Here is a 12,721-nt window from a genome sequence, read left to right as displayed (position 1 = left end):
AACTCAACGTCATTATTATAATGCTCGTTTAGGCGCTTGGCTTTTAGCTATTTGTGCGTTGCTAGCGGAGGACGTGCATGGACCTCGCACACTTTTAAAAATTAATGCAATAAGCATTTCTGGTAGTCTAAAGCAATACTTCACTTCTTACTTTGTTTGATTGAAGTTTGCATTTTTGCTTCAAGTTCGCTACTGTTTAGTACTGTTCACTTGAATGCTTTCTTTTTAAATTTTTTTTTAAAATTAACCTATTAATCATATTAATATGTTGTAGGGGGGAAATAGAACAGTATAAGACTTTCCCAAACACATTTTTATAGGTTCAAAAATAGTGTCTGTTATAGTTGCCAGCAAAGGACCCATGTATGAATTTTTGTCAATATCGCACAACCCCTAGGCTACGTAAACGTGCAAAGGTAAGCTATTATTAGACTAATAAGTTATTTTACACTTTTATGCGCATGCCCAGTTACGTGATTGGTCATGTTTCATGCGTTTATGGTGGTGTATAGTGTGGACGAAGATTCTTTTTAAAATGCCAGTATAAACGAGGATCGTTTTCATTTTAAAATGCCGTTTTAAAACGCAAATGCTCTAATGTAAACATGGCCTGAGACGGCGTGTGTGTGTGTGTGTGTGTGTGTGTGTGTGTGTGTGTGTGTGTGTGTGTTCTTAAACACTATCTCTAACTCACATGATTCTTGTTAGGATGCTAGAGTCAAGAGAGAAATGTAAAAGTAGATGGAAGAGTGGTGGTGCTTCATTGAGATAATTAAATTGAGCCATTACTTAGGGAATACGTAAAAATGAAATAGTTGTAAGATTGTATAATTTGGAATGTGAGGGTTAGGCTTTTGTGGACATGGAGAACCCCCATTGACCCATCACACATACCCCTTTATTCATTCCCATAGCAACAGCCAAGCTCAGTTACCGTGGAGATGACAGGCAGGGGCTGGAGAATGTGTGTGTTATTGAGAAATGGGTTTTATGGAGATAATGAGGGCTATGGAAGCTTGTGTAGAGTACTTGACAGAGCATAGTTACTAGAAAATTGATACTTGTCTGTTACACTAACTAGATTGTACAAGGCTAAAATTAAGGTGAAAAGTTGTGTTTCTGTTGTTATTTTAAGTTCTTTTTTACACAGTGGACTTCATTGATACATTTTTATTGATTGATAGATTTTTTTTAGATGTAATTGAGATGTATCCAACCACAGCCCTGCAGCAGCCCACATTTCAGGCCACACAATATAGGGCACTCATCTCAGGCCGGAAGTGATGTTAAACCATATATGATTCTTGTTTTTACATACATTTTAGGGATTTATATGTATAATATTCGAAAACAATATCTGAAAATACTAAAACATAACTATATATCTGTTGATTTATTAAACTTTTCTTGTGGTTAAGTAATGTAAAATCATTGCATGGGTGATTCTCATGAAAACTTGGTTTTTAAAATGTCAAGCATGAAAATGTAAAAATTGCTTAAATTTACTTTTTTCCCACCAGACATTGAAAAACAAAGTCTGGAGTAAATGGGTAAATGGAGTAAATTTAAAAACTTTTACTTATCATTTAACACTTTTTGTAACATAATTTAAAAAATTAGTCCTAAAAATCTCATTACCGCAACAGTCAGAAAACATCAACACTGACATATTTTCAAAATGACATGACAAACCTGAAAGAACATAATTTGGAGATTCTGCACATGCATTTAAAACCAAAGTATTATGCTTCTATTAACTAAATTAACATTTAATAAGCATCTGTTGCGGTAATGATAATCAAAATGTCGTGTAAGCATTCTGACAAGACAATATTTCAAATTAACTGTAAAAAAAATGATCTTACCTGGTAGCCATCTTGATGTAACTGGTCCATGTGCTTGGTCACTCAAAATCAAACTTTATTAAAATTCTGTATGTGTGCTTAAACTGTTCTCAAAAAGTGTTGCGGAGGATGAGAACATCAGGCATGGACACATCATTTTCCTAATTTTTCTTCATTATTATTATACATGAATATTTTTTCTGTCATCTAAAGTAGTCTAGCAAAACATCCATTTATTTTTTTCTTAATATGTTTGTGTTAATATGATTAAATTACAACATAACGCATGTTCAAACACAGCCGGACACATTGCGGTAATGAGAATTTCAGCAGAAAATGAGATAAAATTTACAATTATAAATTCTTATGTTGAAATCACACATTGTGCAAGGTAGAACACAGTATTGTGTTAATTCTGATGCTTTTTAATGTTACTATATTACACATTTAAAGCTAAAATCATTAGTGCCGTGGTGTTTCAATGGTTTCGTGAGAATCACCCGCATAGTGTGTTCCATTTGACTATTAAAATATAATATTTACATTCATCATCGTCAGTATCTATTTAATTTTCATTATGTAAGAAATACTTCACCTTTTTTTGTTTGTTTGCTCCATAATATTTAATTCTGTGTAACTGGAACCTGTTGTACACAAACATGGACAATTACACTGCCTCATGTTTAAAAAATGATTTGGTTATTTATTGGTTCTTCCTAACCCCAAATATCTGGAAGAAATCTGGAAAATAAACAAACCAAAGCTTGGGTCCTGGGAGGTTAAAGACATATGGTATAGAAGTTTAATGTCACACTTTATTTTTTTAGAATTCAGATAAACATTAACAAAGTTATACTTGTACTTTCCATATAAACAAACATTTCAACACAAAAAAACCAGGTAAATTTAAATTTTAATGTTTTATTACAATAAAAATCATAAATTCCAAAAGCAAACTGCGTCTCTTGAAAAGAACATGAAAAAGAAATTAAAATCACAAAAAAAGATTCCATGTTTTCCTGGGATGAAAAACAAAATGTTAAGGGCTCCCTGGAACCTTCCAGCTATTCCATAATATTGTAAAATGAAAGAATGAAGTGTCTGCAGAAAAACTGTAAAAACAATAGTTTAATTAAAAAAATAGGTTTAATTATAAAAAAGTGGTTATTCATGACATAATAACAGAAAAAATGTAGCAACTCATCGTGTTGGCTGTTATGTTTCAATAATTTCACGCATTTCCGCATGTCTCAAAAAACGTCTGCTGTGGGCCCGTCCCTTCCTTGTAGCCTAAAATGGATGGTCTGAATTTTGGGCCCTGCTTGGCTGCAGTTGGATACTATAGTAATTAAGGATTCACATCGATAATTTTACTGACAATTTATAAAAACATGAATTTTACTTTTGCTTATATAAATATTTTAGACATGTTGCGATGCCACTGTGTGTTTTTTTTTTAAATCACTGATTTCATTTTTTCTTTGGATTTTGTTTCCTGCAGAGCGATCCTCTCTACTCTTTTAGCCTCCAAGATAGATTCTTTCAGGAGTAAGGTTGAACTGCTGAAGTTGCCGTTGACTTTGTCATCTAAATCCATCTCAGAACGCAAAACTCAGCTGGGAGGAACCACAGAACGCTCCAGGGGTGGAGCTGGGGTCCACAAACCCCGCCCACCAGCCCCAGACATGGACAACGAGTCACAATATTCTGGCTATTCCTACAAGTCTTCCCATTCACGCAGTTCTCGCAAGCACAGGGACAGAAAACTGTCTAAATTTAAATCCCTAAAATGTTTTTAACCAACTTTGTTAGCTCATTTGTGTGGTCACACTCAATAAGGTTTGAATGCCTTATCACAATTAACTCTATCTATAGTGTGTTTACAATTACTACCTGATGAAATGAAGACTCAAAATCAGTGTTGTATAAAGTACTAGAAAGCAATACTTGAGTAAAAGTACAAGTATTGTACTAGAAAAAGACTTTGGTTGAAGTGAAAGTTGTCTTTTAAAATCTTACTCAAGTAAAAGTCTTAAAGTATCTGATATATACTGTACTTAAGTATCAAAAGTAATTTTCTGATATTTAATGTACTTAAATATTTGAAGTAAATGTAAAAAGTTTTTTTTTTTAAGCAAGCGGTTAGAACTTTGATTGCGGCTTTCTTATAGTAAAGCATATTCAGGGTTCCCATTATCTTCTTAATCTCAATCATCAGATAAAAATCTGTCTTTTCCAGGACTTTTCAGGCACAATTCTCTTAAGTTCAAAGAGCAAACAGCATATTTTTAGAGCTGACATCAAATAAAAAAGCAAAAATTTCACTTTTGTATGAACTTATTGTATAATAACTTATTTCTTTCAAAACATGAGCATATTTTTGAAAAAAGTGGTGGATCCCTTTAAGTTTGTTGCTCTACTAAGAAAAAAATGCCAACTCGTTTTGTGGCAATGAAAGCACTGTGACTTTGATCAACAATGCAAGCGTACATTCACAATGTATAACATTAGCAACATTATCCTATAACCACTGAGTTTTGAGTTAATTAACATAAAAGGAAATCTCAAAAATATGCATTTGTTGCACATGTCATTATGCACAATTGATCAAACTTTGAAGGAAGTTATAAGAATCAACCTCCTTGACTAATTCTAGGCATAGGATAGGCTACCCAGACTCAATTAACAAGAAAAACATAATACTGATTCAGCAATATATCTTATAAATTAGCCATAGAGATTCCCTAAGCTGGTCAGCAGTTAGTTATAAAATACCTATAGTTAGGTCGTAAAATCGCTCTCGCGGAACTTAGACGTCATCCGGCTGCCGGTTGTTGCGGTGCTGCATGAAGTCGAACAAGCCTATTCTCTTCTCATCAGTTCACACGCACCAGCGCAGCGCGTACACTGTCTGGCGCGGAGCAGAACGAGACCTTAATGGATTTTAAACCCTGCATATGTATCCGAGTCCTGATCGGGAGGTAACGCCCGATTCCGATCGAGTCTGAAACCACGTGATCGGGGCCGATTTCCGATCACGAGATCGGATCGGGACATCCCTAATTACAACACTGCTCAAAATAAATATAAGACTCAAACCTATAGTCTATATTTGACCTACGTTTAACCCATCACGTGAACTGTGAACATGCACACCAAGGGCAGGCGTTAGGTGTGTTCAACATCATGTGCCGCCACAAAGACAAAAATCATATTTACAGTTAATAGGGTTGCAGGATGTATTACAATTATTCATATATTGTGAATGTGCACATTGCAATAGTTTGCAGTAGCTAAATGATTTTAGTGTAGTGTGAGTTTTAGGTTGATGCAGAAAGAGAGAAAATTATGCTTTCTTGTATGTTTGTTACATAATTTTAAGTTAAAAAATATTTTTTTTAGTATATATCAAATTCAATTTAACAAACTTAAATCATTGTCATATGATTTAAGGATGCAGATAGCACCACATTATACAGGATAGCACAAGCAGCTAAATTTGCTGCGGCTATAAATCAACATTATAAGCGAACGTATTACTAATGTCACGTATAGAAGTTAAGCCCAAGAAGGCTGCCTCCCCGGGTTGAAAAACCCCCTAGGAGAAACCCCCCCCCCAGATTTTTAGTAAAAAAAGTCCTAGGAGGGAAAAACCCTTGGGAGATAAGGAGATTAAGCAAAGATTAAGCGGGTTCTGTCGGTGGTCATTGGTCAGGCATCGGCTGGACATCACGTTGAAGAACAGCCAGTAGATCAGAGGTGTGCCGACTTTCACATTTACCAGAACTGGATCTGTTTGTCTCATTGTCCTCGGGATCGAGGACGAGACAGGGAGAGAGAAACAAAATCTTATTAGCGTAGGGGCCGTTCACATGAAAAGCAAGTGTCACACAGTGATGTGGTTTTAGTCAGCTCGGTTCCGGACAGGCTAACTATTGCTGGTTAAGTGTATTACATATAGTTGATGATTTTAGAAAATTTGTGGGCCCAGGGCAAGTCTATGTATGGGGCCCCCCATATGATCTTCAAACAGAAACTCGTTTGACTAAGGCCAGAGGCCCCACTGCCGTCGTTAATACTAACGTACAGTGGCAAACGGTTATGTATGACATACTATTCTCAAGATCATGGGAAAAGCCAAAATTGCAACCCGACCATATGTGGAAATTAAGACTCAACCGACAACTAAATCAAAGTCACAAAGCTTATGACTTAACTAGTCACGAAACTTGCAGATTTTCTATCATACTGCCTAACTTTCATTTTAAATTAAATTTACACAAGTTTAGTGTAAATTAAATTAGATTTTGTCATGACTGTCATGACATCAGAGCTGTAAGCTGTGCACAAGACACATTGATCAGCTGTTGAGCATTTGATTCTCTTTTTCCTGTAATTGTGTTTTCTGTTTATATATACTCCCTTTGTGCCTTATATATGATTTGTACACATATTGCCTCCACAATTTGTAATCTGATCTCTCACTGGCCTTTGGTGTTTAGGGACAGAAGAGATCGGCATCGCTCTAAGAGCAGAGATAGCAGTAGCAGAGGAGACAAATCAGTCACTATCCATGCACCTGGAGAACCACTGTTAGATGCAGAATCTACCCGTGGGGATGACAGGGATGATAGTCCTCTACAAGTCACTGAAATTGTCTTTTAGCTCTTGCTTCATAACAATTTGTCATAATTTAATAATTCTTGAGTTAAACAAATAAAAAATGGTATACTGATGTTTTGTAGATTTTAATTTTATTTCTTCATGTGGCACTAATACACACTCTCTTCATTTCCCCTCAGGATGATAACTGGGGTGAGACCACCACTGTTGTTACTGGTACATCTGAGCATAGCGTCTCTAATGAGGACCTCACTCGGGCATCTAAAGAGCTTGAGGACTCTTCACCATTGGAATGTCGACGTTTTGCCGGGCCCATCCTAAGCGGCATTTTGGGGCTATTTGCCCTTTTGACGCCTCTCGCCTTCCTTCTGCTGCCCCAGGTGCTGTGGCGTGACTCCTTGGAGCCTTGCGGGACCCCGTGCGAAGGCCTTTATGTCTCTCTTGCCTTCAAACTCCTCGTCCTCCTCATCTCTTCCTGGGCTCTTTTCTTTCGGCCCTCACGTTCCACACTCCCTCGGTTCTTTGTTTTTCGCTGTCTCCTGATGGCATTGGTGTTCCTCTTCGTGGCATCCTACTGGCTGTTCTATGGTGTGAGGGTACTGGAGCCGAGAGAAAGGGATTACAGGGGCATTGTGGGTTATGCAGTCTCGTTGGTGGATGCGCTGTTGTTTATTCAGTATTTGGCTCTGGTGCTGTTGGAAGTAAGGCACCTCAAACCAGCGTTCTGCCTCAAAGTGGTGCGCACCACCGACGGAGCCAGTCGCTTCTACAATGTGGGCCACCTTAGGTAAGAATGTGTATTTGTGTGATAGTCATTTTGACTGCTCGACAGATGTAGAGTATGCAAAAATTTGTACAATTAAAGGCACAATATGTCATTTTTGCCACTAGAGGTTGCTTAACAACAAAAATAATGTAGCTTGATGATGCTGGGAAAGAGTATGGAATGTTGGGAGATTTTGGAGAATTGATCTGACAGGCTCACAAGTCATGTTCATTGATGACAAAAAAAAGTTTTACAGCTGTTAATTATATGAGTAGCTGTGTTTCACTCACACAAATTTTATGCACAGTTTGAAGAATCACATACAAAGCGAATGATGCAAACAGCAGTTTTTTAAAAAAAAAAAGCCTTAATTTGCAAAAAACTTTGTACGCCTGCTTGAGGTGGTTTTTGACTTTTTATAATGGGAGATGAAAAGGCATTTGCCAAATACATTCAGACATGACATGAACATGAAACCCACATGTCTAACTGTATGATCTGATGTTGTATTTCCCATATATGGGCATCAATGTAATCGCAATACGGAGTACCGGCACATCCGGGAACTTGACTGTAAATTTCGTCACCGCCCCTTTTTGGGGGACAAAACCAGACCTTCCACCGACCTCCACCCAAAACAGCGGAACAAAGCAACGTTTTTACACAGCCGGCAGGCGTAAATAACTTATGAAATCACTCGGATTAAACATGTTGAGTAATTATCTGTCCACCCTGCCTGCCATAGAGCGCGAAAGATACATTAACACATTTAATTTCGTCAATATAAAAACATGTCCCTTTCATTCTCACAGCGTCAAATTTGTGTAACAACGCCATCCAGTGATTGCTGGAAATATCGCTATGCCAGTTAGATGTATGACTCGACGGAAAAGTGCACTCATTACTCTAAATATAAAGACATAATATATAAATACGAAGTAACTTTCAAATACGAAGTAAAATCATTCACTTGCTTCCCTGTTGACTCGATGAGGTACGAGTAAATGTCCGGGTAAGACACTTCTGGCCAATAGGGAGCGTTGCCACACAAACTTGACGCTGTGAGAATGAAAGGGACATGTTTTTATATTGACCAAATTAAATGTGTTAATGTATCTTTCGCGCTCTATGGCAGGCAGGGTGGACAGATAATTACTCAACATGTTTAATCTGAGTGATTTCATAAGTTATTTACGCCTGCCGGCTGTGTACGAACGTTGCTTTGTTCCTCTATTTTGAATGGAAGTCAATGGAAGGTCTAGTCTGCTTTACCCCAAAAGTGGGCGTGAACCTGTTCAGAGACATTCTATGACGTTGCGCCGGTTGTGCCTATGTTAGTGCCTGCATCAAAATGCCGCATTCCCCTTTTTTGTGCGCAGCATAAAGGGGGCGTGCACACCAAAACTTTTACGCCTCCAAAGGAAGCTCGGCGTTTATCAAATAAGCCAGCAGCTAGTGGTTTTCTTCCGCGCCAATTGACCAATTGGTCTGCGCAGCGCCACATAAAAAACGTGGCAAAACTGTAATCTCTGAATTCAAATATTGTTGAAAACATTTGGGATGTGTACGTTAAATGTGTGAGCAAAATATGTAAAGCTAGGGATTTTGTTGTTATTTTAGTGCAAAAATTTTGCATATTAGTGCCTTGACATAATAATTAGTGCATACTACACACTGAATAAAACTCACTACATAACATACACACTACATACGCACTACATAAACTCACTGACGCTAAACAGTCAGTGACAGACAAGAGCAAAACATCAATAGAGATGATTGATATTACTACACATAATAAACTAAACATTTTTCATTGTTTTATAGATGGATGTCATGATTGTTTCTGCATTGTATTCTGTTGATTTTGTTAAATGATGCCTGCCAGGATACCCGTTTTGCATAACTGACACTGATTTTTTTCCTAAACAAACCTGTATCGTCCTCAAAATTTAACTACAGCTGCCACAACAGTGTCACTGTATTCAAGTGTGTTGATTTTGAATTTGTGTATGTTTTGTTCTCAGCATCCAGCGAGCAGCAGTGTGGGTTCTGGATCACTACTACACTGATTTTCCAGTTTACAATCCTGCTTTACTCAATCTACCCAAGTCGATCCTCTCTAAAAAGATGTCTGGATTTAAGGTGTACTCTCTGGGAGAAGGTACACACCTTTTACACCTTTTCTTACTCACTTTTAGTCTTTTGGAAACCTCTGTAATAATGTATGAAAATGTTAAAAGATTAAATTGTTGATTTGGGTGATGTCTCCATTGATTTTAATGTGCCCTGTAAATTTTTTCCATCCCAGAGAACAGCACCAATAACTCGACTGGTCAGTCTCGTGCTATGATCGCTGCTGCCGCCCGCAGAAGAGATAACTCTCATAATGAATACTACTATGAGGAGGCAGAGATGGAACGCAGAGTTCGAAAACGCAAGGCCAGGTCAGTGTTCAGTAATGGTTACTAAAGTACTGTTTGATCTTTAGCTCGGAATATCTGCTAATAAGTTTCTATCCTTATAGACTGGTGGTGGCTGTAGAGGAGGCATTCACACACATCAAAAGGCTTCAAGACGACGAGGTTGCATCATCGCCTAAGCACCCACGTGAGGTGATGGACCCTCGGGAGGCAGCCCAGGCTATCTTTGCCCCCATGGCACGAGCCATGCAAAAATACCTGCGAACCACACGACAGCAACCCTACCACAGCATGGAGAGCATCATTGCTCACCTGCAGTTCTGCATTACCCACAACATGACGCCAAAGGTAAATAAATAGGGACTCTGAACCCCCTTTGGCTGTTTGGAATAGCATACAACCATGTTTACTAGTAATATAGTTTGTTGCTTGTTTGTTGTTGTTTGTTGGGTATTTTATCCTATATACATAAAATACCCAAATGACATACTACATTTGCCATAATGTGCAGTGTACAGTAGAGCAGAGATTTTTATTTAAACTATTTCTTTTATATTGGCATTCTACTTCAAATAATGAGTCATGTCATTTTAACACAAAATTGGATTTGAAAAATAAGATGACTAGATGCCGATTCCAGAATTGAATACAGCAACAGAATGAGGATCATGAGACTAGGGATGGACCGAAAATTTTCGGCCGAAAAATGGCCCAAAAGAGCGCTTTCGGCCTTTGCCCGAAAGACTTTTATCACCGAAGTGAGCAGTTGGTGCGCATGAATGTGTCCGGTCCAGACGTGATTATCACACTATGCCCTTCAAAGATCAGAACTCTAAATGTGTAAACTTTAGAGAGAGTCGCGCAAATGTGTGTCATACTGTAGTCCATTAACATACATTTGCTGAATAAAGCAATGAAAAACAAACGTAATGTTTTTATGTTGCGTTGGCTGGGATTCGCCCTCGGTCTCTGTGTGCGCGCGCGCTCGTTTAAGTGCCCTCAATAGTGCACACACGAGTGAGACGCAACAAGCGAACGTAAAATCTCTGTTATTGACAGGGCACATATAAACAAAATTATCTCCAAAGTATTCTTTTTCTAATAAAAACATTTGTTTATGTCTTAAGTGTATGGATAGATTACAGTCAGAAACCAGTCTCTGCTTATTTAAAGAGACAGTAACCTCTATTAACCTACTTAAGTCTGTGTCATTAATGTTAATCAAACAACCCAAGACAAAGAGAAAATCACTTCGGTAGCTCTAAAAATAATAATATATTTAATTTATACAATAAAGACAGTGTTATGACTCATTTAATTTGATTTCTGTACCTAATACTAATGTTAACCCTTATTAATGTGCAACTTTGTTCTTTTTTATAAATGTTTGCAATTTCTTTATTTGTTATTAGATTTTCCCCACTCCCTTTTTGCTAATCTGAAAAATTATCCAATCCGTGCCTCAAAAATGATAATGTGATCCGAACCATGAGTTTTGTGATCTGTCACACACCCCTAGTAAAGTTAGTACACAATGATAGCCATAAATGCATTTGTACTAATAATTAGCATAATAATTTATTTCAGGGTTTCGGTTTTTCGGCCTTGGTTTCCTCTTTTTCGGTTTCGGCCAAGAATTTTCATTTCGGTGCATCCCTACATGAGACAACAATGTATAAAATGTTCATAGCATTATGTATGCTGGTTTACATAATTCGTTAAGAATGTAAATCTTAATTTTTTCACTTTACATAGACATTCATTTTAATAAATGTACTCTTTACTTACAAGGACAAATAATTTTTTTAATGCATTTCAGGTTGGTTTTCAGCATTGTTTTAAATGTAACTCCTTATTTTTTCATCAGGCTTTTCTTGAGCGATACCTCACCCCTGGCCCTACTATGCAGTATCAGCGGGAGAATGGTAGAGGGCGCCAGTGGACTCTGGTTAGCGAGGAGCCCGTGACATCTGCATTGCGTCAGGGATTGGTCTTCTCTCTTCGTCGTCTTGATTTTGCTCTGGTTGTCACAGTGACACCCTTGCCTTTCCTTAACCTGGGAGAGGAGTTTATTGATCCCAAGAGCCACAAGTTTGTGATGCGGCTTCAGTCAGAAACCTCAGTTTGAAAAGAAAAGCAAGAGGACTAACACTAACAGGGGATCGAGACAGATCGATATTAATGGCAAAAAGATAGCTGGACTGAGGGAGAGAACCACTTTTTTTCTTTAAGAATCACCTTTACATCTTTGAAATGACACTTTGTATTTGTTTTTACTGAACTGCCTTTAATCTAGAAACTGTCTGGACCAACTAACACTCATGATTTCTGCTGTGAGTTATGTTTATAGCTATCAAGTACAATACTACATATCGGTCACTACTGGTGCTGAGAGGTTACTGCATAATACAAGATTTGAAAGGTTAAACACTTTTATATTTTGAACCTCCTTTTATTGTCACTCAAATGTGATACAAACACACTAAATGTATTGGTAAAGGTTGTAGCTATCTTTGAAAAACACTCAAGTGCTTTACTGTTTATTACTGTGTCAAACTGGGTGTCCAGGTCACCAGCATGTCTGTAACTACTCAGCCTTGAGCTTCATATCAGTTTTGGAATGTATTTTTAAGACTTTGTTTGTATCTTGTTTGCAGTACTTGTCTTTATTCTGTTTCAAGGGGCCTTTATTCATTTCCATTTTTGTTGAAAAGAGGTTTTGTATACCAGCAAAGACGTTGTCTTTATAGGATTTTTAAAAATGTGTTTGATTAATAGTGTAAGTCTGTCACACATAATCAATCAAATGTAACCTTACATAAAATGCAAGAACACCTGTTTTATGTCATATGTGTGCCAAACTGTTACATCTTTGCCTTCCTTTTTAACTGTAACTATGCACATGAGTAGCTGGTCGTGTTAAAATCGGCCTCAGATTTAAGGGCAGTTGAACTTAAAAGTCAAATGTACTTTACCGTTTCCCCTGCTTGTGCCAGCTTTGGGTCACAGTAGTTTTTCACATGTACATAATTATAATTTTATACACCTGGAAAAGAACCAGATCT

General features: G+C 37.5%; 1 protein-coding gene across 1 annotated transcript; it reads left to right on the top strand.

Annotated features, from left to right (window-relative positions):
- Positions 1–3,345: 3,345 nt before the first annotated feature.
- On the top strand, positions 3,346–12,504 carry vangl2 (VANGL planar cell polarity protein 2). Its single transcript, XM_073859779.1, has 7 exons — positions 3,346–3,612; positions 6,353–6,488; positions 6,647–7,254; positions 9,261–9,397; positions 9,545–9,680; positions 9,761–10,004; positions 11,524–12,504. The coding sequence occupies exons 1-7, from the start codon at positions 3,530–3,532 to the stop codon at positions 11,782–11,784; spliced, it is 1,605 nt and encodes a 534-aa protein (XP_073715880.1). The 5' UTR covers positions 3,346–3,529; the 3' UTR covers positions 11,785–12,504.
- Positions 12,505–12,721: the final 217 nt, after the last annotated feature.

Source organism: Misgurnus anguillicaudatus, chromosome 21, assembly GCF_027580225.2.
Source record: "Misgurnus anguillicaudatus chromosome 21, ASM2758022v2, whole genome shotgun sequence".
In the NCBI taxonomy this organism is placed as follows: domain Eukaryota; kingdom Metazoa; phylum Chordata; class Actinopteri; order Cypriniformes; family Cobitidae; genus Misgurnus; species Misgurnus anguillicaudatus.
This window is presented reverse-complemented; position numbering and strand designations above follow the sequence as displayed.

What these genes read in the sequence shown, in the direction of transcription:
- vangl2 (XM_073859779.1), top strand. Translation starts at nt 3,530, where the DNA reads ATGGACAACGAGTCACAATATTCTGGCTATTCCTACAAGTCTTCCCAT. An exon ending in AAGCACAGGGACAGAAAACT is followed by an intron (nt 3,613 to 6,352) that starts GTCTAAATTTAA and finishes GTTTAGGGACAG; the next exon opens with AAGAGATCGGCATCGCTCTA. An exon ending in GGGATGATAGTCCTCTACAA is followed by an intron (nt 6,489 to 6,646) that starts GTCACTGAAATT and finishes ATTTCCCCTCAG; the next exon opens with GATGATAACTGGGGTGAGAC.